This window comes from Lepisosteus oculatus, chromosome 24 (genome assembly GCF_040954835.1).
Source record: "Lepisosteus oculatus isolate fLepOcu1 chromosome 24, fLepOcu1.hap2, whole genome shotgun sequence".
In the NCBI taxonomy this organism is placed as follows: domain Eukaryota; kingdom Metazoa; phylum Chordata; class Actinopteri; order Semionotiformes; family Lepisosteidae; genus Lepisosteus; species Lepisosteus oculatus.
This window is the reverse complement of record NC_090719.1, coordinates 7925793-7953426: the sequence shown is the minus strand read 5'-3', so window position 1 is coordinate 7953426 and position 27634 is coordinate 7925793. Positions and strand designations below refer to the sequence as shown.

The following is a 27634-nucleotide window of genomic DNA, read 5'->3' as shown; positions in this document are numbered from 1 at the left end:
ATAAGAGCTTTACCTTATTGACAGGGTAGTGATCACTGAACCATTGACAGGTGGTTCCAGATTCTGTCCAGTAAAAAAGTCCAGACTTTATCCTCTAAAGTCCCTACTGGGTGAATTAGTAATGGGGGTATTAATACAGATTGCAGACTTACTATTGAAACAAGTGTTTGCATGAGGGATATTGCATGATCTAATGTTGAATGTACAGCATCTTAATAAATTATGATCTGTCTAATTTGTGTTGTTCTCACACAGATTATTTTATTTTGCCAATGACTCTGTTTTATTTCCGATGCAAGACTTTTGAGAAAAAAAACAGTGACGGAAAATTATGTTAAAACCAAAAGACTGATGCTGACTGCAGGACCCTTCTCTCCTCTGTAATCTCATGGAGGCTTTTTAGTGTGAACCGTAAAATAATTCCAAACAGTATTGTCTTGGTCAAGGTTGTTTATTCAGTACACTAAGAAAAGCCGGTTATATCCCAGTCACCTTGCTGATGCGTGTCGTTATGTCTGGAGAGATTGTAAAGTAGGGATCCCTCTTCAGTTTGCCACAGAATCATTCTTCCTCACTCAGACACAGAAGCTTTGTGACATTAGACAAGGAATATGGGACACCAGCACAAAACTACAGACATTTTGCTTCCCATACTGCAACTCTTACAGCATGAACAACAGATCTACTCATGTGTAAATTATTTTTGATCCTTTAGAGGCAGTAACATTCATATTTTGCACAATTACGCAAAGCTTAAGTGCAGTCATAAGCTGAAATTGTACTGTTTCAATAACCAGCGAGACGTCTGTTACTCTAAGAGTTCATACTTGAAACAAATGAAGATAATGTTACAAAATCACAGCTGAAATGAATCTCTCAGGGACATCTTCTGATCTTTAACTAGGAACAACTAATATATGTCCTTGTAAGGCAGAAACATATCGAAGTCTTTGTTCCAGTTTTGAAATTAAGCACTATTGAGTGGTTCTCTCCCACACATTTGTTAAACTGTTCTCTCTGTTCTCTTTGGTTGGCTGATTCATACAGGCTCTAAAGTCTGATAAATGGGAGCATCCAGAATTAGACTTTCTAAGACTGATAAGAGAGAAATCTTAGAGTACGTGATCTGTTGAAGACCTGTCAAGACAATTCACATCTCTCTTCTCTTAATTTTTTTTTACTCAGTCCTCAGTTCTCTACATTCCTGGACTAGAGAGCACTACCCTGTTCACCTATCAATTAGCGCAGGACTGCAAGCAATAATGAAGCATCACAAAGCTGAGAAAGCAACAGTCCGGGGCCTAGAAATATATACAATGTGCATTTCCATACATTAGAAACTTTTTCAGTTCCGATACTCATCAGACGACCATGTTAAGACCAACATCCAGTGTTTAAGCTTGGTGCCATGCTTGCTAATTAAATAGTTTATACAGAAGCAACTTTGTATCCAAGCTGCAGCTAATGTAAAGTGGTTCTCACTGGCCATTTGACATTGAAGCTAAAAGGCTTCATTAGACTGAAACTCTGTGATTTACTAGTATTACATTATTACAGGATAACCTGATATTACTATAGAAGTCATCTGTCGCCACTCCAAAAGCCAGGAGGGCTTCACTAAATGGTCTTCAATAAATAATATCTCTACTGTGCTACAATCCTACTATACTTATAATTATTTCTTCTTTACACGTGATAGGATGACACACCGGTACATCACAAAAGTGCTCACGATGTGTTTGTCAGGGAGCAAAGCCTGTGCCACTAGGTCCAGTTAGCATACAGCATGACCTACAAAACACAGATTAAAAAACAAACAGATCACAATGTGTTTCTTCTCAGGTTTATTCAATTGCTATTAATACTTATTAAGATGATGCCTTTATCCAAGGCAACATAAAAGTAAGGGATATTCACAGAACTGTGCAAATATACAGTATGCTAGACTGATATACAGTTATAAAGTTACACAGTAAAAAGAACAATCAACCAATCCTAGCAACTAAGGGGAATGAGTACAAAGCAAAACACTTGAATATCTAATATTGAGTGGTAATTAAAATGATAAGGGTGCTTGAGATTTGGTGGGTAGTGTGAAGTAAAAGTGATGACAGGTTACAGATTGCAAGCAGGGATGGATTTTAGGATGTACAAGTGCAGTTTGAACAGGTGGTTTTTGACTCGTCACCCTAAAAAGTATGTAGAAATGGGATATGAAACATGATGTTCCTAATTAATCAGTAACACAGCAGAAAGTGAGTGGCGTTCCTGAAGACCTAACTTGGAAGATGCAAAAATGACAACATGTTTTATTCACTAGGATGAGACTTCTTTTTATCATTCTTTTGCTGAGCGTCTTATCAGATCTTGTCTGTTTTATACAGATGTATGAATGATATGATTAAATTATATCATGCTATCCATGAATCTGTACATAACAGACAAAAAAGCATAATCATTAGTTATCGCTTACACTTATATAGCTCTTTTCTGGACACTGCACTCAAAGCACTTTACAGGTAATGGGGACTCCCCTCCACCACCACCAATGTGCAGCATCCACCTGGATGATGTGACGGCAGCCATAGTGCGCCAGTACGCTCACCACACATCAGCTATCAGTGGGGAGGAGAGCAGAGTAATGAATCCAATTCATAGATGGGGATTATTAGGAGGCCATGATTGGTAAGGGCCAATGGCAAATTTGCCCAGGATGCTGGGGTAAAACCCCTACTCTTTTAGAGAAACGCCTTGGGATTTTTAATGACCACAGAGAGTCAGGACGGTGCCTGTTTGCAGTATAGTGATGGGGCATTAGGACACACATGGACCGAACGGTGAGCGCCCCCTGCTGGCCCCACTAACACCTCTTCCAGCTGCAACCTTAGTTTTTCCCAGGAGGTCACCCATCCAGGTACTGACCAGGCTCACACCTGCTGAGCTTCAGTGGGCTGCCAGTAGTGAGTTGCAGAATTATATGGCTGCTGGCCATGTTACTGTAGGTTGGATCAAAGCTTTAGAACTGAAAGGAGTAGAAGTATCAAGGTTGGCATTTCCCTCGAACACCTGAACATGAAAAGCAAAAGGCTCACACTTGCCATTATCCTGTGGCTCGGGTTTGACACTTCTTCATCTTCAGATGGCCCGGGTCTCGGCCTCAATCTTGCGCTCCCCATGAAGGCTCTCGGTGTCGCTCTGGGCCACAGTCTGACGCACCGCGATCTCCGGCCCTCCACCGTAGATATTGAAGAGATAATGCCATGTCTCCTCCGAAATCTGTCCATAGTCGGCTCCTAAAACCCAAAGTACAACAGCTAGCCATTGCCAAACCAGCTCTTTCCAGTACAGCATTTGTTTCAATATTAGTAATGCATGCAGTGTGATTTTTCAATATTGACCTTTACATCCCTAAATACCCATTTGAGAACCCAAACTTTTCCATCTATTTTGCTGCTCACCAGTAGTTTGTTTATAATGTTCTTGGATTTACATTATAATGCAATGTGATTGTGGGATGTGTTTGCCAGTGTTATTAAAGTGGTTTAAAAATAGGCATAAAATTTAACATCTGGACAAAACGGCAGGTCCGTGCATTTCAACTATAAAAAGGAAAATACAAATGGTAACGCTCCCTTTTCCTATCGAGCCACAGCATGAAAGCAAGGTCAATTTTCCTGCAGTAATAATAACCTTGTTTAAGCTGTATGTGCCCCCCTTTCATCACGCCAATTTTGCTGTTGTCAATGGGACCAGGTGGCTCTGAGAAAAGGAAAAGAGAACAATAATTTTAGTTTAATCATGGCGTCATTTTACTGCACAGCACTGTAGAAAAACTACCTCAAGCTCTAGACAGAAAAACACACCACTCACACCACTTAACTCATCAAACGGTATTGTGCAGGTTTAAGCTTGATTCTGGTATTTTTCTGTCAAAAGGTATTTTTTGTAAATGATTTTACAAGGCTGTATTTATAACGAATAAAATACACAGATTGTCTACATTTGTTGTAGCTGTGCTTTGGAGTCAGCAAAATAATACATGATTAAATAATACTTTAGGTCGATACTTTCTTTTACCGATAGATGATAGATATATCCGTACTGAATTTATTAAAATCAACAACGTCTTAACAGATCTTCTACTCAAACCTTTCTGGAACTTTACCACTGTAAAAAGGCCTCACTGAAAATGTTAACATGAACACAGTCTGTGAAGTTAAATTCTCCACTGAATTAATCGCTCGTTAATTGCATGCTTTAAGAGCTTCTAAATCCTTAGAGGCTTTGATCACTGCCTGATCAAATACTTTGCTTAAATCCTCCTTCCTTGCAAAGGAAAAGGAAGACTAGGGCTATAGCTGAGCATAGCTGATTGTGAGCCTTACATCCAGGTAACTGAGGTAACACAGGAAGACACAATGCTCCCTAGTTCTGACTTTCCACAGGATATAAAGAAAAAGGCTACATTTGTACCATTGTCCTTTCCCTTGACAAAGCTCTCCCACTCCCTGAACCACTGCATACTGATACAGTAGATGACAGTGGGGGCTTCCTCTGCCTGGAATGCTTTGTTGAGCTACAGTGGGAAAGGAAACAGATTTAAAACCTTTTGAAACATTTTATGAATTCTTAAAAAAGCATTTTACATCTCTACTGCTGAGGATGCATTTAACAAGAGAAGTGTTGTACTTTATAGAAGTGGTGTAGTTTATATATATATACACACACACATATTAAATGATTACTATTATGTGAATCTAACCATACTTTAATAATATCAAAAAGGGAAAGACAGCAGCTGCTGTTGATTTTGAATGTATCTGCAGATCGGTGCTATCGCATGCTGTTTTTGCTGCTGTGTGAGTAATGATCAGCAGAAATGTGCCGGCAAACTAAAATCGCCAATCTTTTGTTTTGTGCAGTACTGTAACAAAAATCTTTCCAAGAAAACATTCACTTGTTGTCTATGGGTGAAGAGCCAAGCTGCTTTTCACGTTAATATTCCATAGGTCGTGGCTTCCAAACAACATACCTTGATGAAGGTATCAATCTCCACCTTCCTGCGCTTGGCCAGAGCTTCAATCTCCACCTGACATATGGAGCACACATACAGATGGTTCACAGCAGGGCCACCTCCAAACCTAGAGAGAATCCACAATTCTTTAATGAACTTCATGAACTCTAACTGCACAGGCTTGTTAGACGACAAAAATTATAGGAACATCCCACACTTCTGCAAGCATTTGACATAAAGGATGATAAACACATTACAGAGTTCTGAGTTAAACCTGCCACTATTGATTCACATCCATATTCTCCTTATAGTATTAAAAAATAATACTTGATTCCTTATCTAATAACTGGTAATTGTTATATAATTCACTCAAAAGTGGCAAGAGGTATCAATATAAAATAGGGTCAAAGTAACTTTCATGGAGCTTAGCACGTTAGTTGATGCAAGACAGTTTCTACATGTTTGAAGGCGTCCTCAGTGCAGCACTGCAATCTTTAGTTGAAGTGCTGTTAAAAAGTTCAGGTTTCCTTATAATACTTAAGCTGTACAGAGAAATAGGTAATGCCTGCAGATAGCTTGAAAAGCAGCTTAAATGAGTCATAAGCCCTGTACCGACAGAAGAAGATTGACTGCTCACCTGTTGTAGAGATACTCCCACACGTTCTGAGGCAGAATCACAACCAAGTCGTCAATATAGTGATATTTGTTGGGTGGGATACCTGTGTCAAAATAAAAAGACAATCACCGACGTTCTTATTCCCATTGATCAAAACCCCCTTTAGACTTGAGCCAATCATCAAAAAAAAACATTTTTTTTAATTTACAGGATTCTCATTTTTATCAGAGAATATCTGGATACCTCCACGCTGGCTGTTAATGACTCCAGAAATCATGTATTATAAACAAATTCCTTAAGGAAAGTGAAACTGACATCGATGACAAATTCATTAACCTCTCAGAGAGTTTTGGCATCGCATACGGTAGCATCATTTATGACACATTTTAACCTCCATACGCAGACTGATTTCACTCACCACACTGTCATGAAGAGAGAATTCTGAATATTCAGTGCTCTAGTTTGAAACACGTACTATGAATACTGGAGCTTCGTTCACATGAGTATAGGAATAGGCATTCCAGACATAACCTGTGGTCAGCCTGTGTTTTCTTTGAAGTGGAATACTTCATGTGTGCCAACATGCGTCAACAAAACCAAAGCGTGTTTTGTTTTAATTGTGAGCTGTTTTAAGTTTAATTGCGTTACACACGCACGTCATGTCCTGTTTCCTCTGTAATGGAGGGGGGGAGTAACCACAAATTTTCTCAAAACACTACTGTTACATTAATGTAGATTGGCATTAACACACCTTTCTGTCCACTGGGTGATATTTGTATGGGCAGGAGCTCACAATAATATCTGGCTATTCTGAATAAGGTGTCTATTGGAATTAGTATTGAAAGAACTGGTGTGCAAGTTACTACACAAATACAAGAGTGAATCTGGCATCACCTAATTTGGAATATGGTTACCCAGAACACCAACAAAGAAACACTTGCTTAGCATATAATCATAATCCTGCTTGCATGGAAACGCTGAATCTGGCAATTTTAGACCCTGTTCATATTAAGACATTCAAGCTCAGAATTCTGGTGTAAACACCAGTGCAGAAAAATCTTTTTTGTCCTAGCAAGAAAAGAACAAAACTACATAACCTACCAAATGAAAACCTTTCCTGATGATAACCAAAGCTGTTTTATATTTTAACACAGAATTTTGCAAAGCGACCTGAAATCTCTTTCATAAGCAAATCAGGATTTGTTTGAAGACCATTTTGAATAAACGAGTATTTGATAGTCCAACAAATGCTGTAACTAAGCAGCTTCTCTTTGGGCTTATTATTATTATTTTTATTTGTTGCTGTGTATTTCTCCATCCTAAATGAAATTAAAAGAATGGACCCTTTTTTTGTCTGGAAACAGACAGTTACCACAAGGGCCTGGATGCTACAAGAAAACAAGCCGATGAAGTCTCATATGGTAAAGTACAAAAAGCAGGAGAGAGGGCTCAGGATGTTTACCAACCAAAGCTCTATCTTTTAAGATGGCAAAATCAATTTGACTTGATGTCTCCGTTTTTCACAGGAAGAGGCTAAATCTTGATTTGCTATGTAATAATATATATGATAAAATAAAAAATACCCAAGCGAGAATTTCAATCAGAAACTAGTACAAATGGAATGACACACAATTGTCGAAAACCATGTTGTATATAAACTTGCGAAGTGTGTTTGGTACACTCATGGTACACGCAAATTGTGATTTGCCATGTTTGTATATGAGATCATATATGAAACTATCTACAGAAAGAATGTTTGGGTTTTGGGTTTGTGTGAGATTCCCCAAAACACATATAAAGTCTCTTGAATTACATTGTATGCTTTTGTGTGCTCATGTATTGCAGTTTTACTTGACTCCACTTGGTATGTGTGGTTTACATTTTTCATACTTTCATATTTATTCATATTTTTCCTATTTAAGCTACTAGTCAGATCTGAGATGACTTGCATTGTAGAATTTTTTATTAAGGTCTGCTGGACGGGTTTGTTTAAGAGAGGAACCAAGAAGTACAAATATTACATACTGCATAATGGCTTTAATTTACAAGATTGTTATTGCAATCTGTATTTTGCCATTATAATAAGAGCTGCTCCAGTTGTATGAATAAAAAGAACCTAGACTCCTGGACATATTACAACCTTCCATGGTGTGTTTTATGAGCTTGGAATGCTCAGTTATGTGGCTTGATATTACACCCTCAAGATATCCTCAACCTGAGGTTCCAGAGATTTTTATTTCATAGAGTTAATGAAAAAACATTAATGTTTTGCAGAGCAAAGCCAGCATATATTGGACATTAATACACAGGGTTTCCTTTTGCCTTTAGGCACATTCTATGACTTGCCAGGTGCTTGTAAGATAGCAATGACATGGCTGAGAGAGACGCACAGCTCCTCCAATCAGTGGTAACTCCCCTGTGAGGCACTGTGGAGCTTGCAGCATGTCAAAAGATGTCTTGAAGACACCCAAAATAAAAAAATGAAAAATGGCAGTTCCACATTTAAAAAAATGATACCTCTGTTCATCTTTAGAATAGTCTTTAGTTATAGAGTCTATGGTCTCCACATATACTCTTTCGTTATAACTTTATAACCCCGGAATCTGCATGGGGATGTAAATCTACTATCTAACCCAACTCACCCAGGACAGGGATTCACAGTAACACTGTCACACACAGCACCACAAAGCTCGAGTTTGACTCACCTCCGTGCTGACACAGAAAAGTGTGGTTGGTGATGGGGCCAGGCTCGGTGAAGGTGTTGAATTTGTTCAGCCACTCTCTCGAGATATAGAACTGTAGCAGACTGTGCTCCTTCATGTTGGCCAGAGCCACCACCTTCTGTCTCTCCCTCACTGACTCCTCGCTGCTCTTCCTGTGACACAAACACACAGTGTATGCAAGCCCTGAAGTCATAAAATTCATCCTCTGACTGCTTGCAATTTATCACATGAAATGTCCACAAATCACTGTCAGAGCAGCAAATGTGTTCCTTTAAACTAAATTGCACTATATAGGAAATCATCCAAAACCAGTGGTATTTAAATCCTGGTCTGAGAGAGCCAAAGTCCTTACGTTAACAAGGCAGCCCACCTAGTGTGAGGTCACACGTGAATTATAGGTAATCCTTTAGGTTAATTTAGGCACATTAAGTCAAGAAATCATTCAATTAGATGATTATGAGAACAGGAATTAAAAACCACAATATCCTGTGGTTGATTCTGAGATACTGAAATATATATGGGCCAAACATCATTTCTTTGACTGCTGAGGGGTATTTTCTCACCTGTAGAAGAGCACATAGGCCTCAGCGTTCTGCACCACCGTCTCATGGACCTCCGTGACGTACTGGTCATCAAACTCGTACCACTGACCATTTATTACATTCTGGCAATAGGCAATGTAGTGACCACCTGTTCAATGCAAGGATAACACAAGTCATGACACAGAAATTGATGGCATTATGATTCTGATAGTCAAGAAGCCAGCCAGTACCAAAGAGCCACCAACTACCAAGAACATGGCGTTGGCAGGGTTGGCATGACTTTTGAAGGGCTTGACGGCACAGAAAACGTTTGTTTTTTCCACCTCACTTCATATTGCATTTTTTTCCCCACACTCAAAGTCAAAGTCACCAAATTTTGCCCTTGCTCACTCACTAAAACTAAAAGCATTTTAATGCACGTATTTCTTCCCTTTTGAAACAAATAGTTGATGTTTTTGAAGATTATTTGATTCTTCCCTTCCATCGTGGCTGGGGATGTTTCTGCTCTGAGAAACCAAACAATGATAAATAGGAAATGCCTCAGCAGAATACACTCACAGTGGTATTTTTGCTCCAGTGAAAAATATGTTTCCTTTCTTTAAAAAATTATACGGCCAGCAACAGAGACAAAAAGACAAATGTTGAAATTAAAGAGAAATTAAAACAATTTAACTTTTTTTGCACTAAAACGGGCCCAGATTATATAAATAACCTTTTCCCACCCACTAATACTACATTACCACTATGTAATGTGTTTTCACTGAAAAGATGAAAGATAAACTCTGGGACACACAAAAAAAAACATTTTGCAGTTTATCTGCAGTTTGTGGATGCATTGAAGCTTTGTTATCTACAGTTTGTAGATGCATTGACGCTTTGTTTTAATCTGGGTCATAGTCCTGGATAACTAGCAGGTGGTTATTTGGGCATGGAACTAGTGCAGATAACAAAACAACAGAACAAAAAGCTCTGAAAAGTGTCTCTTTATGGGTCTTCTGCATTGTACTTTATGGAACATAAGTAGTGTCAAATCACATTATTTCCTGAAGAGAGATTATTACTATGATTTTTATTTTTTTATATAACATTGTATCCCTGGAATGTTAGCTTTGGGAAAAAAAAGAATGAAAAGAAAACAATAAAACCTGAAGGGCTGTGGGACATATGACGTTTTTACAGTATTGCTAATTTTTTTCAAACACACTTAACCGTTTTTGAATGACAAACTTTACCCACTTAAAAAAGCCATTTTCCTGAAAAGTTTTTTTTAAGACGCTCTGCCACCTGGTGTTAGAATGTTGACATACTTTTTTATTTTCCTCAGAATGTTGACAGATTCTATCAACCCCCAACCCATACTCACTTCCTGCAGTACCATGGTGACAGATCACCGAGAGGAGGTCATAGGTCGTGATCTGAGAAGGGCTTTCCTTGGCCAGGAAAGGTCGAAGGTCAAGGCCCTCCAATGGGAAGGACACATGGCTGTTGATCTTGAAAGAGTACATGACTTCGTGCCGAAAGCGTTTCAGGTGTATACACAAAATCTAAGAATGAGAAACCACATGGTTTATAAGCAAACTGGAAATAATTTATAATAACAATAAAATGTTATAATAAAATAATAATGTATAATATTGTATATTACACTAAAATAATTATAATAAATAATAATATAATAACAAAATAATTATAATTAAAACATTCATTCTGTTATGAATTCACTTCATTCAAAGAAAATATAACAAAAAAACTCACTTCCGGTAGACGAAGAACCTTACAATATTTAACACCATTTCGTAATCTGTAAGATAAGGGGAACATGTCAGCATCATAACAAATGGTTATGATTTAACAAACATGCCGAAACAATCATATCTGCAGCTCATACTATGCTGTCTTTACTTGTAGACTTTTATTCTATTATCAGTCCAAATACAGAGTTCGGTGGTTTTCTCATTTGAATCAGTTCATCATTTTTTCTACTGCATATCTGAAGAAGGACAGAGTTCTGGAATGTAAACCCCACATAATACTATAATCTGCATGTACATCTCAAATTATAAAGGGACCCTAAATTTCATGGTATGTAAACGTGCAAGTTAGAACACCTATTCAGAATCATCTTACTCCAAAATAATGTAGTATTCAGAACAAGCTGTGATTGCTGTCCTTTTCAAAATCTTTAATGTAGTTTTATTATATTACATTTTAACTCACTTTTTACATCTTTCGCAGCTGTACATATTATCACCTGAAAACATGAGAAAAAAACCTTATGGTTACAAACTGTTGGGGCATGCAAAATTAAAGCAGTCAGAAATACAATTATTTGTCAGACATAATAGATGGTTTAATGCATTATCTGTTATCAATCATGGAAACTCTTCATTGGAAATTATTATAGGAACACAACCCTCTAAACCTAGAGAAGGACATTTTAAAAGTACAAGATGTTGGCTGAGCACACTTGGAAACAAACCCACCTTTCAGTTCATCAGCAGCAAAGAAGGCAGCCAGACAGTCCTCTAGTGTGACAACAGGACCCCAAAACCAGTTAGGGATACAGGACACTACAAACCTGCAGCAAAGCACAGGGTCAGGCAGGAGCGCCAAGTGTGCAGAGAAGTAACCCGAGACCACAAGAGGGCTCCACAAATTTTGCCAGCTTGTTCTTTATTCTTTTTAGCAGGTTCCTCGGCAGTTAGACAGGAAATTAAGTGAACCTTGAGGGAGACTGGAGAGGTAACATTTGCTAGCCAACCACAGTGGGCACTTCTGAATGAGAAATGTAAAAATGTGCCCGTTTTTAGTGCTCCTAAACGTACAGCTAGGGGTCGCTGATTCTGTCACTGCTTACAGCATTAACTCCTGTACAGGGTGAATCAGGTCAAGACAAGCTTCTCCACCCTGCCTGACCTGAGTCATTTATCTTTTGATGTATAATTTTCTCCATGGTGACTGACAGGAGAGTAAGTGCCAAATGCAAGAGCATCTCCTCTCAATCTGACATCCCTCAAGCCTACACGCACACAGGAAGTTGCAAGAGTTGCCATCTCACTCTGTCCGACGAGTATATCCTGGGCTTGGTGACACTTGGCGTTTCCTGATCAGAGCTGCCTAGTGCCCAAGGCTCGCAACTGTGATGCCTGAATTATTAGAGCTCAACCTACACTCCGAGTAAGAGTCCTCACCACATGAGCCGCCTACAACCATTTCATGACACTCTAATAACTTCTAAAGGGTAACAATTGTTCACGGAGATCATAATATGATGGCTCACCGAAAGGGGGAAAGGTTGCATAAATGCTTATAAACGTTAATGAGCTCTGTTGAGTTGATTCCCTAGTCTTAAGGTGAAATAACACAAGAACAGTGGGAAGGAACTGTCATTTGTTGTACTATTACCCTGAATCACTGCAGCAAAGCATGGCACCTGATTGTATGCAGTACATACGTGCTGAAGCTTAACGCATACAGTACGTCCTGTATCGTCCAAGACATTCATAATCCAGAGATCCCAGGCAAAATGCCACCACAGGTCCCACTTGATGACAAAAGGAAGTGGAAATAAAAGACTACAGCCCCCGCCCTACTTCCTTTGCGACACGCGAGCTGTGTCTGACCTGCGAATGTAGTCCATGATGAAAGAGATCCAGCCTTGTGAGGAGTAGGTATCGCTGCAGGTCCCAGCTTTGACCGGAAGGTTCTGGTGAATCGAGGAGTGGAGTTTAGCAAGATCCTCTTTCCCCGGGATTGGCAGGGACAAGTCCTGAAAGGTTTCCACTGTCGTCGACACCTAACAAAAATCAATGGAGAGACAATGCTTCAGCCTTAAACGATTTCCCATCCAAGTCCCTGAGCATGTTACAACAAAAGCCTTAAAACACACAAAATATAAATATCCTTAACAATGACACAACAGAACTCATTTTAGTGCTAATGCATCATCATTACTGCATTTAGTAAAAACGGTGCTTAAGTGATTTTCCTTTACCTTGCTTCAAACAAAAACAAACAAAAAAAAGAAAATGAAGTCAGACTTCTAATCCTCATTTAAATTATTACTTTTTATAAGATTTAGGTACTGTACTGCCTACCCTCATAGACATTATCACAATTGAGCTATTTGCAGTGCTGTTAATAATAGTGCCATGGATTAAGAGTCTAAACTAAGTACTTTATACATCTCTTTTTAAAAATTCCAGTTAAGCTTTTTTCCAGCAATTATAATCAATACGGACAGCCAAAATAAACCTTGTTATTAGCAAGAAGTGATTACCCAGCGAATTTGGTGGGTACAAAAAAACACCCTTTTAAAACTAAAAATCAGATGTAATGTTAGTATATGCTCTCCTTTCACATCCTCAATGATCAACCCAATATCCTGACCTATACAGCCAGTGCTGCTGATCCTCTATGAAAGCGCACACACACCCTGTCACAGGTGAGACACTGGACCAGGCTGAGGATGGAGCCATCAAAAATGTCAGAAATGACACTTCGGTAGCGAAACTGCTTCTTCTTCTTGGAACCAAGCAGGAGTTGAGCTGTTGAAGGATAAAGAGAGGGCAAAAACATCTTGACAAACTGACCAGTGTTCTAAAGCCTTCTTCACTCATTATATCAGTCAAGGGGCTTTCTGAGTCAAAAAACCATTAATACTTGCAAAGGACTCACTGCCATACTCTCTTTAACTGCTTGGGTTGTATAAAGAAATCAGCAAGTTTACTTAGTTCCATGATGTTTTGTACCAACTGTAGTAAACAAAGATTACCAGCAATTAACTTGTGAGTGCTAATTAGGAAACACTGGAAATCATTTGGTAGAAATGATTGAATTCTAAAAATGACAAAATATAAATCTACCTTAAGGGTGAACTGAATTAAGCTAAATCTTTCTACCATGTCCTCTTAAAAAAACAATTGGTCTAAATATATAAAGTCTTTATCATATGTCTGTTCACCACAAAACTAGGTTGTGAAGCATCAAGATACAAACCACCGTATTTGCTGGTGCCTGAAAGCCCAGATGAAAAATTATATTGACGTGCAGCTTATGTTACAAACCAGAGAAATATTGTTACAGTTCAAACTGGGCCATTTTTTTCTTTTTCATAAGTCTGGACTCTCCTGATGAATGATACAGCAACAAACTTTTAACTGGTTCCAATATTTTATCTGGAGCTTTTCCAAAAGCTACACACTTGAAAGCATTTGGAGTCAGCACAGGCAAAAATGTCATGAATGTCATGTACTGAACAAACTTCAATGCTGATTACAAAAAGAAGCCACGGAAACAAGGTCCAAAATGTTTGTAGCAATGCTACATTACCATGAACATCTCACAACTGTTTGACAAGTGAACCACTAGTGTTTCGTTTTACTGATGAAAACGTTTTCAACATATACTGCCCTGCAGTGGCAAGAGGAAGTAAGTCCTGGACTGTTGGATTTGATAAAAGGTAGAAAAACATTTTTTGCAAGGCAGTTTCACAATAATGAACATTGTTTCTAAGTACGGTACATGTACTGTATGTAAAAATATTCCAAGAAAAGGAAGAAGGCTTACTTCATATAAGCCAACATTGATTTTCTTTTTAATTTGTCGCCGCCACTTCTTCCTTTTGTCCATCCAGGACATTGCAAATTGTACATTCGCTCATGTTCAGGATGCTCAAGGTAGCAACTCAAAGTTGCTACAGAAAGACCTTCCCCCAAACCTAAGCATAGTAGAAGTGCCTATAGCTGGCAGCTCCCAAAAAGCTAAGAAACACTTCACACTACAATACAAAAGCCTTTATATGAACTGATACACCATTTAATAGAGGTAAGCCCTGCAGAGAACCTGAAACACTTTTCAAGCAATAGAAATGCAGACGTGTTAAACAACTGTAGCACCAGGTGGTGATATATTACACTATGATTTATGGAACCTAAAACAAGCAGTGGTAACAAATTAAAGAGTACAGGAGAAAAGGAAGAGAACCTTTCTTCAGCGAGTAGGTGGCTCCAGAGCGCAGAGGGCTGCTGGACAGTTTGGGGTGCGACTCCTGCAGGCCGTGAATGGGACTGCAGGGGCGAGAGTTACAGTGCATTGCTGCCTCATTGTCAGGCTCTGAAACAGAACCAAAAACATTATATGAGGGACAAACCGTGAAAAATCACCTCCTTTCAACAGAATTCAAATTCACCTCATTTCTCTACCGGTGGCTTTCATCCAGGGGTCTAAGATCCCCAGGTACAAAGGAAAACTTTTTAATCTTTTATTTAGTGTAAAAAATGAACACCTTAACTAAGACTTCTGGTAGGACATTTGGTGGGCATGTTGACATCCTTTTAATATTTTATAATAGCAAATTTATTTGGAAAAATTGCATGCTTATGTTAAATACATTTGAACGAGGACTCTTACTGAAAATGATCTCTTGAAACTAGAAAAAAAAAATGAAAATGGATTTTGTTTTCCTCCAGATCCAACACCACTGGAAAAAAGGAGAAATCACTTAAAAAACAATCTCAAAGGCCACAGCCAACTGAGCCTTTGAGAAACATGGCTTCTGTTTTTTTTTTTTTTTGTCATGTCCTGGCAGTGGATTAAAGCAAGGATTCTTTCAAGTAATTTTCATCTCCTTATTAAACCCATGAAGAAACCTGGAAGCTGAGGAACACGGTGCCAAACTGTGTAGCCCAGGATTGCTCTGAGATGGTGTGATCCCCATCTCACCCTCTCCTGCACCCCAAAATCCCCCAAGGGCTCCTTCGGTTCCTCAAGAAGCTGGTCCATAAGAAGAGCCTGTCCAGTCCTGGAGAGCCACTTCATCTGCCGGTTTGCATTCAACCTGAGCTCCTAGCTACTCAATTTTCATACTTACTGCCTTAACTGGGCCAAATTAACACCTCTCCCCATCTTCTCCTCAGGACAGGAGGTGAACACCCCTTAATAATAATAAACTTTATGTTATATAGCGCCTTTAAAGGTGGCTTCTCAAAGTGCTTTACAGAACGACGACAACAACAATTTAAAAAAATTAAAATTAAAAAAATCACATGCGCAATGACAATACACAATGAGAGGAGACAGTAGATGGGGTTACTGAATACAGTAGGAGCAGAGGGGTAAAGAACAGAACCAGTTAAGTAAAGGCTCTTCTAAAGAAGGTTTTAAGTCTAGATTTGAAGGAGTTCAGAGAAGATGACTCTTTGATCTCCTTAGGGATAGAGTTACAGAGCTTTGGGGCATAACAGGAGAAGGCCCTGTAACCCATTGAGTGCAGACGGGCTTGGGGGACAGATAGGAGACCAGAATTAGAAGAGCGAAGGTTGCGAGGTGGGGAGTAGGGCAATAATAGCTCAGACAGGTACTGAGGTGCCAAGCCATGCAGAGCCTTATAGATGAGCAGGAGGATTTTTAAGTCGACACAGGTGTGATCACTTGCACCTGATCAGAATTCTGCCTGCCGAATTTTGGACATACTGGAGTTTGTTCAATGTGAATTTAGAAACCCCAGCGAGTCGAGCGTTACAGCATTCGGGAGAAGACAAATGTGTTCTTCAGCTTTTCAGCCACAGTTTGCGATAACATTGGACGCAGTCTAGCGATATTTTTGAGGTGAAAGAAAGATGTTTTGACAATATGTCGCTCATACGGGTCGAACGTTAAGCCTGAATCGAATATCACCCCCGAGTTTTTCCATTTTGACTGAAGTTCAAGTACACCCCTCGTGCTGCCGTTCCTGGTACCTGGTGTGCGGCTCAGGCTCTGGCTGCACTGGTTGTTGGAGGCCGTCACCTCCTCGTCCCCAGCCCGGCTGGCTCCTCTTCCTTCTTCGGCGGCGGTGTCCACGTCGGCGTCTTCGTCCATCTCCTGGGAGCCCGTGCGGTGGGGTGACCCCGAGAAGCGTCGCTCCTTGAGCCGCTCCTTCTCGGAGATCCCCCCCCGCCCCCCGCCGCCGCACTCGTCCGTGATGAGCAGCTCGGCCTCCCCGGCCCCGCGGCCCTCCGGCCCCTCCCCCCGGTCGCTGCTGGAGCCCGAGTCGCAGGACAGGAACTCGTCCTCCGAGGGGCTGCGGTCCCCCTCTCTCCGCGCCTCGCCCTCCGGCTCCCCACACTCCACCAGGGGCTCCTTCAGCTCCTCGTGCAGCTGGTCCATGAGGCAGCGCAGGAACTCCTGGGTGTCCTGTCGCCACGCGGCAGAAGGGACAGCCTCTTACAAAGATTATCCAAGCAAATCTCCATGGCAACTCCATGCCCTTACTGTCTTTCCACTACTGTACTCTTTCTACATCTCTACAGATGTCCAAAAAAACATGGTTTTCTCTACATAGGCATTTCACAAATCTCAGCAGTCATGATCTGCGGGCTCCTGTGCAACTTTGTACTGTTTCAGGATAACGTGAACGAATGCAAATTAAATTCAAATAAAACAGCAAACTAATAATAACAGGCACTTGGTATTGCTCATGTCTAACCCCGCGTGTTCTAAAACCTAAAAATGAATGAAACGTCTAGGCAATGGAAATCTTATGTTTTTCTGCTTTGGGTACAGTTGGATTTTATGTAAAGAAATCTTTACCACATATTACAAAAAGACACATGTAGTATATATATCTAAATATACATTACACATACACATCTGCCAAGCATTTAACTTGAGTTCACTGTGCTTTGATGTTCTAGCACGTTTTTAATGACACATTGAGTCCTTCAATTCTTTACATTCTTGAACTTTATGGCACCCAAGTGGAAGAGTTTTCCATACTAAACTTTTATAAGAGACAACACGTCTGTGTCATGCTGTACTCAGAGTAACAAAGGAAAGAAATGTAACCTGCACATGCCTGCCAACCTGTATTGTGTGGTCACTGCCTAAACTCATAAAACAATTGACTTCACCTGCACCTAATCAAATTGATATCACTTAGCATTCTTCCACTTTTTTTCATTTTCAATTAAAAGCAATGAAAATATGAAAGAATCATGAGTAACGATCACAATATCAGGACGTCTTGTGCTGCAAATCGTAAAAGAAAACCGCAGCTGAAAATAAAACCTTCAGCTCTGAAATGCATATACCTTAAAGCAGAGCGCAGAGGGCTCTGAGCACAGATCGAGTCTTATTGTCCAGACGTCACTGATATGGGCTTCGACCTGGTCATTATCCAAGTTTCCCACATTAACCAAGCATTGCAGGGTTTTGGTAGGCTTGAGCAGGTTGGCATATAATCTTGCTATACACCAGTGACCCTGAAACATCTTGGGAGCTTCCAAAGACAAAAGTGAGAGACACACCACTCATCTGGTTGGTGTGAATTTATTTATAATACTCTGCAGCACTTGCTGCACATGATATACTAAGTGAGCAAAACAGTGGGCACATTTCTCCATCACTGGAACAGAGGCTGCAGAAAATCAAATTGATTGGCAATTCCAAACTAGGTTATAAAAAATGAAAATAATTGGTGCTCGCATGTTATACAAAATGGCTCTCTGTGCCCTGATTTAAGACAAAGGATTATCTTGAGATGTAAATGTCACACATAGCTCTCCCTACCTGCTGTGCGTAGCCCCGGAACATCGGATTAACCAGCTTGATTCCGTGTGAAAGACTTGTCGGAACAACATAGCTGGGGCTGAGGAAACAGAACTCACAGAGTTATACTTTGTTGATATCAGAAAATTCCCAAAACACAGGTCTTTTGTAGTCTCCTAACAACAAAGCCCAGGTATTCCGGGATCTTGTTTAGTGGTAATCTTAAATAATCACAAAATACAATTCATAATAATCTATTTTTGTTGATGTCCTTTCTTCTGTCCTATACAATGTTTTTTTCCAGTGCAAATTTAGTTAGAAAGAGGAAATATTTGTAAAGTGGTTCAAAAATGTAGCAAGAAAGCACTGTATTAATCACAATCATCCATCCATTTTCTAACTGCTTAAACCAACACAGGATTGCAGAGGAACTGGAGCCTTTACTGGCAAGCAATGGTTGCAAGGTGTAATCACGATCAATATGATGTTATATTAAGCACTGCGGCTTCATTATACAAAACACTGGGTAAGGTATTTAGAAAGTCTAGATATGATATTGACTTTAAAGCCAAAGAACACCCATGGATAAATCCACAGCTTCTACGGTATTGCAAGGATAAATAGTTCTAGAAAATATACAAAACACAAGAAGCTGAACCTTCCTTACCGTTTCTTGTGCCAGAGTTCAGAAATGAGTTTCTGGTAGCTTTTACAAAGTGCAGGCTTCTTATCAGTCCTGACCAGACCTCCACATTCCAGAAAAAACTGTGTTAGAGGGGGGCTGTGAAGAAATTAGACTGAGGGTCACCAATTGTAAAACACAAGTATCCCAGGTATACATTTCATACTTAACTCAGAAATCGATTCCAATAAACCACAATGTTTTTCCGTTTTCACAGCATTAAGGCCTATAGTATGTCTATACTGATGTGCACTAGAACACACAACAGTTAAAGAAAACCTCAATTACGGGTCGTTAATCTTCAATGCCTATGATACTGATGCACAGGAAATACAATGCTCAGTTCTAATGGATTTCATTGACTCATCAGACATTTTCACTATGAAAATGGAGCACACTGTCACATATCATGCTATCAAAATGAACACATTATAAAGGTAGTGAAGTGTATGACCTCCCTGAGCATTAACTCGGCCCTGGCCACACTAACAGAGACCTAAAATACAGAGTGGATAGACTGCTGTGGAGTTTTTCACCACTCTTGATGTGCAGCTGCACCTACTGTAGCTATTATCCTGTTAATAGCACAGGTGGGTGGGGCCCATGGATATTCTATTGAAGGCAGGTCAGGAAACAAAGCTGTGAATGTCAAACTCTCAGCACTGTTGTTCTGAATTCATGCCATTGTAGTCCTAGCACTGTCTGATCTTGCATTGTCTTCCTGGAAGATTCGCATTCCTGGACTGCCGTGTAGGAACAAAACAGTCCCAGCTCAAGGACTAAGTCAGTATACCAGCAACCTTTAAGGCTGCCCTCAATCTGCATCAAAGACATTGAATAAACCAGTGAATAAAGACTCCACTACTCTCGACCACCACCTCACCGGCCCACAGAACATGATGTTTCTACTTCCTAGCTGTCAATAGGTTACCCGAGAAGAGAGCATGCGCACCATTTTCACACAGATAGCGACCTATAGTCATTCCTTTTTGTGCCGTAGTCGCTGCAGTCCAAAAATGATTTCTGCAAATTGATCAGATGGATGACAGTCTGGGCCTGGTGTGGGGATCCACTTTCCAGAATGTGGCCTGTTCTATCAAAAGACAACTGGGTTTCTCTGGACCAGTGTGCTGCTTGCTGTAGCAGACCATCTCATTCTCTGGACACCGTTTCTTACAGAAGGAGTCTTCAATCTAGCTAGAATCTAGCTAACTAGGCATGACCAGATCCTTTGCCTTTCTTGCATTAATTAAAATAATACATTTTAAAAGTTTATTTACTTATTCTGGCAACTTTAACTCAATTTAAATACCATTGAGCAACTGAAATCAAGAAATCACCTGATTTAAGTTTCACAATCGTTCCTTGGGATTACATAACTCATGCTCAGCAGATTGGTTTGTTTTCATTGTACATCAGTATACAGTAGGCCATTACTGAAATTAAAATGTATTATTTGACTGCTACAGAAAAGTATAACACAAACCTAAACAGCCTGGTTGCCGTTTATAATGCCTGGTTTAATTATTATACATTTAACTAAATTTATAATGCACCAATGCCTAAATGAATTTCTATTAAATGAGTTTTAGCATGACACTTCCCTCTTTAACAAAGGTTCAATCTTGGCCATATGCAGAAAAGCCTTGTGTTTCAAGCAGTGGCAAGAACAAAAGATAGCAATGATGTTAGTAGATACAGCAAGAAGAGGTTTAGCTCACCAGTTAGACAGTGCTTGGAGGGCTGCATTCATGTAACACGAGTTCCCTATATTCTTCATCCCAGTGAGACCTTAATAATTTAAACAAATCAACACAAGATCAGAACAGAATTTGTAAATGATGGCCTTGTTCTATGAAAAGCACGTGAACACAGATCTGTATAACAAAATGTACATGTTCAAAACTTCTTATTAAAAGGAGTAATGAATGATCATGCCTTCAGTTTCAGGAGAATGAAAAACCCCTGCTAGTGTCAGAAGCCTTTCTTTCCGCAGAAATGTTCCAGCACACTTACAACAACTGTGACTTGCACAACATTATACAACCATGACTGGAATATTCAATATTATATACAATCTCAAACAAGTCTCATACAGCTACAACTCTATTTGTTCATGTAGAAAGGTGTTGTCAAGAAAGTAAAAAAACATTTTCTGACAATTTACTGCTGCACTGAAGCACAGCAACCTAGTCTCAAGTTATGATTGATTTCCTACAATCACACTTTCCATTTCATAATGATTACACTAATATATCTCCAGTTTAGGCACTGATATACAGTAATAATTGTCATTTGTTTCCATGGGTAAAGACTGCAGAACCCAAACAGGACAATCTGATTGGTTAATAATTATATTTACAGCTAAAATACAGGATTTAAAAGAATCCATATCCACCTAATAGTATACAAATTTCAAAATGACCTTGTTTTTAATATAACTGTGCCCAGTATATTATAAAATCCCAGACAGAATCTAGAGGTAGCATTCTCAGTACTGGTTGGTCTTATCTGAATCCCCTTTATATACTGAAGCTTTATTCTTAATTTTGGGGGACATGACATTGCAAGCAGGTCTCAACCAACTGGAGAAGGAGATAAGGGGAATCTGCCAAAGAATGAGACTACCTCGTGGTTTGAGCTCATCTTCCTCTGACTCCGACTCCCCCTCGTCTGCGACTGCAATTGGAACTGCCTTCAAGGGATGGCTGCCAGTCTGTGGAACTGCTTCCTGGGAAAGCAAACCAACACCTACTGCTGGAGATTCTATTTTAATATACCAAGGAAAAGGCTTTATATATTATACGAGTTTTCAGAAAGCGTGGTGATAAAAACACACATGTACACACATATGTAAAGCAGGTAATAAAAGAACATGCTGAAACCTTTCCGAGGAGTACAAAAAAATTGTATTTTTCTAATCATTATTAATAAATGTCACCCATCAGTTTTAGCTTGCAAATGAATGTGAGATCGGAAGGCTATTCTATGTAATGCTAATTACATTAAGTAGGAGCGACAGAGGGATCTAAAAGAGAAAAAAGAAACTACTACTCAGTCTTATATATACTGTATGTACTGTATGTGATAAACATCAACTTTTCACTCAACGTCTCTGCTAGTGTATTTTAGTGTTATAACAGCTTTGTTAATACAGGTTTAGGTTGGCAGAGAAGAAACCAATTAGAGGATTTAGTCATCTTGACCAGGTCTACTGCAAGTGTTCACATTACTCCTGTCCTGGAGTCCTTGCACTGGCTTCCGGTCAAATTCTGTGTAGACTTTAAAATCCTCATGCTCACCTATAAGGCTCTGCATGGCTTGGCACCTCAGTACCTGTCTGAACTATTATCACCCTACTCCCCACCTCCGCTCTTCAAATTCTGCCCTCCTTACTGTCCCCAAAGCCCGTCTACATTGTATGGGTGACAGGGCCTTCTCCTGTTATGGCCCCAAGCTCTGGAACTCTTTGCCCAAGGATATCAGAGAGTCACCTTCTCTAAACTCCTTCAAATCAAGGCTCAAAACCTTCTTTAGAATAGCCTTTACTTAAATGGTTCCATTCTTCACCCCTCTGCTCTTCTTAGTACCACCATCCACGGTCTCCTCTATATATTGTAATTGTGTCTTATCTTGTGTATTCTTCTTATTTATTGTTATACTCTTCTTATTTATTGTTATTGTCATCCTGTAAAGCGCTTTGAGAAGCCACCTTTAAAGGCGCTATATAAAATAAAGTTTATTATTGTTATTATTATTATTGTTATTATTATTATTATTATTATTATTATTATTATTATTATTATTATTATCTTTAAACCATGTTGATCAGAATGTGGCTCTTTACCTGCTCACTGTGTTTGCACTGGTGGCTAGAGGGCACAGGGGTCACTGGCCTCTGCTCCAGAAACACCTCCCTTTCACAGACATAGCACCAGATCCGGAATGTGGTTAGGTTCACCGTCAGGTTGTGCGTTTTAGCCTGAAAGAAGATGTCAGCAGCATAAATGAACAAAAAGCCTCTCTTAAATATCCCCACATGTCCATACATGAATCCATTTTAGATTGTGTGAGACTCTTCATGTCCCCTGACCTTCTGATCTCATTTTCCAGCCTCATCTGTCTTTCTGGACTTGAGCAAGCCTTAAATAATGCAAAGCAAATCTAGTGGAGAATATCAGATAAGCTTACTTACCATGAAACAAACAAACTACCTGGTCAATCTATTAATTAAATAATGTATAAACGTGCAGATGTACAGTGTGAGCCTGTGACAAAAAAAAACAACTTTCTGCTTTTTCAGCCAAATGAACTTTAAAATGCCACTATCTTACCTGTGCATGTAAGGTGCTGTGATCTGCATAAGACTCCCCACAACCCACATATGGACAATCCTTCTGCACCGCAGCCAAAACACAGGAGAAAAGAGCATGAAGTACATTTACTAGCCATCAACAGCACCTTACTGAATTCTCCATGCCTGGGTTTAGTTTTTTTGTTTATCATGTTTAAGATTCTACCTTAAAATCATAAGATCATCTAATGCAACAAAAAAAGGAATCATCTATATCTAAAACTAAAATGCAGGAAGAATTAAAGGTTCATTTCACGTTCAAAAGTAGAAAAGACTAAAAAGCTAAACGTTTCAGCCGTTGATCTTCCTTCCAGTGAGTGTCGCCTTAAACTGAAACATTGTTTTCTTCCTGACGATTTAGGTATGGAATTAACCTTTACTGCTTCCTTTGCAGTCAGTGCACACTGAGACAGCTTCCCACTCAAACCTCTTAGAAATGAAAATAAATCAGTGCCACGTTATTGCCAATTAACAGATTCTAGCCAAGGATTATTTATGTAGGTTGATACGGAAATAATATTACTGCTCATTTCCTGTGCTACAGTATATATGATAAGACATATTAGCAAATACAAGCATATAAAATCTCAAATGTTCATAGAGGTCGGAGCATGACAACGCTTTGTGCTTTACAAAGATTCAGACCTGTACTGATTGGAAGAACTGAGATAGGAAAGATCTCCATAGGTGCTGAAAGACGCTCTGTGCTATTCTCTGTGTTTCTTAGATGACAATGCACAAATAAACAACTCTTTTACCTGTAGACATGCCCAGAGATTAGGTCCCCCTGCGCCACAAGACTGGCATGTTCCCTAAATCCCCCACAACATAAAAACAAAAATATTCAATTGGACTTTCTGGCATGTCATCAACTAGTGAACCTGTAAGAAAAATGGCATTACTGAAGTTCACATAACAGCAATACCTGCAATGCTTCAAGCATTTCAGAGTCGAAAAAAGTCTGATATTTTAAATGCACATAAGAATATATGTTTAAATCAACCAGAATCGCAGAGACTATTGGCATCCTTCAATTCAACAATTAGCTAATCTGAAGATGTAAAAGCATTCATCAAAGTCCTCTTTGTTTATACCAATATTTGCATTTGTAACAGCAAAGTCAAAGGAAAAAAAAATAAGTTCACTTGAACAAAACTACAGGAAACCGTAATAATTGTGGCTAGTTGTTTGTCAAATGATTTTGGCTAAAAAAAACTCCTCCTGGCTAACCTGGGCTGAAATGTCTTCAGATTTCTGAGTTGACTGTGCAGCTCCAGAATGTGATTTTCCATGTTTGCTTATCCTGTAAAGACCACCTTAGGCCTTGATTTGCATTGCACACTGCAGTCTGAATCAAACAATTGTGAATGGTGTAATACAACACTGTCTTTGTACTCTATTCTCACAGTAGCTTTATTTTTTTAACCGCATTGATGCAATGATCCATCTTTATGAAGCCACATTTACTAAAAATGCTGATTTTTCAATGATTTGCACTGTTATTTTACAGAAGGAAGCTCACTCCAAGATATTACTGCATGTGTCTTGTCAGCTACACTGCTCAAATAATTCTTATTACTGAAACCTCACCAGCAAAACTCAAGGTTTCAACAAGACATTTTTAATAACTCAAGGACTTGGCAAACACTTTTTAAAAGCAACCAGATTAGTGACAACAGATATGTGTTCTCACCTTGGATTTCTGCAGTAATTCCTCCTTGGTAACCTCACCTATAGAATCTAAATGAGGGCAAAGATCTCCGTTTTCCGTCATCTCCTCTGACGTGTACCTATTTTTAGATAAAATACAAATGCACATTATGGAAACACAATAAAAATAATTAAATCAGTGATTACAGTATTATTACTACTGTGTTATTGCCAAATGCTAAGTAACGCATAATCTGTATTCTAATCTACTTGTGAAAGCATATTAAACAATACAGTACATTTTCAAAAACGTACAAGTGACAAGGGAATTTAATTTTGATTCCTCGTTTCAGTCAGAAAAGGCCTTAGTTAGTTCATCCTTCACAAACAATTAGACCAACTTAAATATCGCTAAAACGTCAGCTCAGACAGTCCAAACAGCCCAGAACCAAGTAAGAACAGCCCTAGAGGGATTTTTATCAGACAGCTGTCACATGAAATTTTATTTAATTTTGATGGTGACAGATCGGAGACTGTAAACAAATCTTGTGTCTGTTACTACTGATTAATCATTACCAAAGTTTACAAAGAATGTTTACCGATCCCATGAAGACGACATCATAATAACAGGTTTCTAAGTTATTGACACTTTAAGGGATGAGCATAACATGAATGATTACTGTATTACACCAGTTCGTCAGTATCGTTAATATATTTAGCACAATGAAATAAACGAGGACTTCTTCCCTTCTAGATTTCAAACACTAGTAATATCAATAACACCCTTTCAGTCTTACTAATGATATAAAATGATTCGACAAGCCCTCAGTCCATTAAGTCATCATCATCACTCATTATTTTTAAGTAGCTAAAGGCATCTCCACACATGTATTTAACTGGCAATACCTTTTGGACATTGTGATACTGTAAATTCCACGTCAAATTACACAGAAATAGAAGTTAAGAATATTGGCCGTGTTAAATGCGGTTATATTTCTTTGCAAAAATAAAGCCTTAGTCATCCTTAGGCAGTCATAATGGAAGCCGAGTGTGAAAAAATGCCGAGGATTTTACGCAAATCTCATAAGACTACCAACACATAACAATGCTCAGAACCCACACATCAAAGAATTGAACGGTTACATGTTAATCCGTCAAGTGAACGACTTGCCATTATATGTCACGAAAGCATTGATCCAAGAGTCCTTTTCACGACTGTGATGATTTCCTACTGTACCAATGACAATTCTTTAAAAAAAACACATACAAATGTTAAATATTAAACATAAAGGATTCCTTAGAAAAAGGGCTACTCTCTACGTCTCACTAAATATGTTTAAATCATAAAAAATGTTGCCTTCAGAACAGTATGTTTATCGCCATATTATGCACTTGAGCATTTTCAATTCTGACACGATGACTGTACATTTTCCATGCATGAAGGAAATGCACTTTACACGCGAGATAAAAACAAAAACAAAAACAAAAGCGTTGTGCGTATTGCACATTAGTCAGTGAGCAGGTCTAAAAGCCACACATAGCTCCGACAACACTCAGCTTCCTGCTATAGGCTCTCATTACACTATAATTTACAGGCCTTTCCTACACCAGACCAAACGCTTTGGAAAAACGCATATACAGCAAATTAAAAGACACTGACATACTTGACAGTTCAGCACCTAAGAAATGTATATTTACCTGCAGCCAGCAGTGTGAAAACGAGCTTCGGAAACATTAAAACATTTGGAAAAAAAAGATGAATAAAGAAACCTAAGGAGCCGAGATGCTACACTGCTCTCTGAATCGCTACAGCGTGCCTCAGCGTCAGATTTGTTTGCGCTGCGTGACAGTGATGTTGACTATTGCCGAGGACTGTGGATATTTTCTGGTTTCTTTGCTGATCAAGAATATCCGTAGTGCAAACATGTTTTCACTCGAGACGTTCATAAAACTCTTTTGGTAATTGCAGCATGCTTTGTTTGTTTGCAAGAGACCACAGTTGGGTCAGTTATTCTATACAATTCTGGTAGTGCTCTAAATAAGTCGTACAATAATTTGAATGAGAGTGACGTTGTGTCTTGAATTAGATTTTATTAGCTTTCCAAAACACTTCCGTAACCTAAACTAAATTTGCAAAAGGTTTATTTTTCTCAAACCAACCCTTCTATGTGAGAGATACCCATGCAGGGATTTTTATCATACTGTACCTGTTCTCTGGTCTAGAGCACTGCTTCGGTTTATGTTGGCATTTCTCTCAATTAAAAACATTTATTGACTAAGAATAATAAGAAGGTTGTGGCATCTATATTGTTTCAACATTACAATAAAAAAACATTACAATAAAACACGATATTAGCTCAATTTTAGTAAGCTTTTTGATTAATTTTAATGCTGTACTTTCAAATGTATTTAATGTTGATATACTTTGCTGAGAAAAAGAAACTCAGTTTAAACCCATATGATTTTAGATTGAAAGACTTTTGCTCCAAAGCAAAATAAATGTATTTAGGGAAACGAAGACGACT

General features: G+C 39.0%; 1 protein-coding gene across 3 annotated transcripts; it reads right to left on the bottom strand.

The window, feature by feature from the left end:
- Positions 1–432: 432 nt before the first annotated feature.
- Positions 433–27634, bottom strand: usp20 (ubiquitin specific peptidase 20). Of its 3 annotated transcripts, XM_015366965.2 has the most exons (27): positions 26808–27634; positions 26281–26357; positions 25153–25249; positions 24218–24271; positions 23440–23502; positions 22953–23087; positions 21734–21836; positions 20827–20896; positions 19091–19204; positions 18445–18523; positions 16635–17070; positions 15767–15830; positions 14881–14963; positions 13330–13442; positions 12519–12691; positions 11379–11473; positions 11113–11146; positions 10651–10696; positions 10259–10439; positions 8917–9043; positions 8336–8505; positions 5652–5733; positions 5033–5141; positions 4474–4576; positions 3691–3759; positions 3099–3293; positions 433–1791 (listed from the first exon to the last, which is right to left on the bottom strand). In XM_015366965.2, the coding sequence occupies exons 3-26, from the start codon at positions 25231–25233 to the stop codon at positions 3136–3138; spliced, it is 2742 nt and encodes a 913-aa protein (XP_015222451.2). In that variant the 5' UTR covers positions 25234–25249; positions 26281–26357; positions 26808–27634; the 3' UTR covers positions 433–1791; positions 3099–3135. The 3 variants fall into 3 exon arrangements, with proteins under 3 accessions (XP_015222451.2, XP_015222450.2, XP_006640711.2); XM_015366964.2 differs by lacking the exon at positions 26281–26357; XM_006640648.3 differs by lacking the exons at positions 15767–15830; positions 26281–26357 and having other exon boundaries at positions 14881–15009; positions 26808–27633.

Coding starts and splice junctions, on each gene's coding strand:
- usp20 (XM_015366965.2), bottom strand. CDS start 25,233: ATGACGGAAAACGGAGATCTTTGCCCTCATTTAGATTCTATAGGTGAG. Junction 21,837..22,952: donor AGTGCAAACACAGTGAGCAG/GTAAAGAGCCAC, acceptor TTGCTTTCCCAG/GAAGCAGTTCCACAGACTGG. Junction 19,205..20,826: donor CTCCAAGCACTGTCTAACTG/GTGAGCTAAACC, acceptor ATTTCTTCACAG/CCCCCCTCTAACACAGTTTT.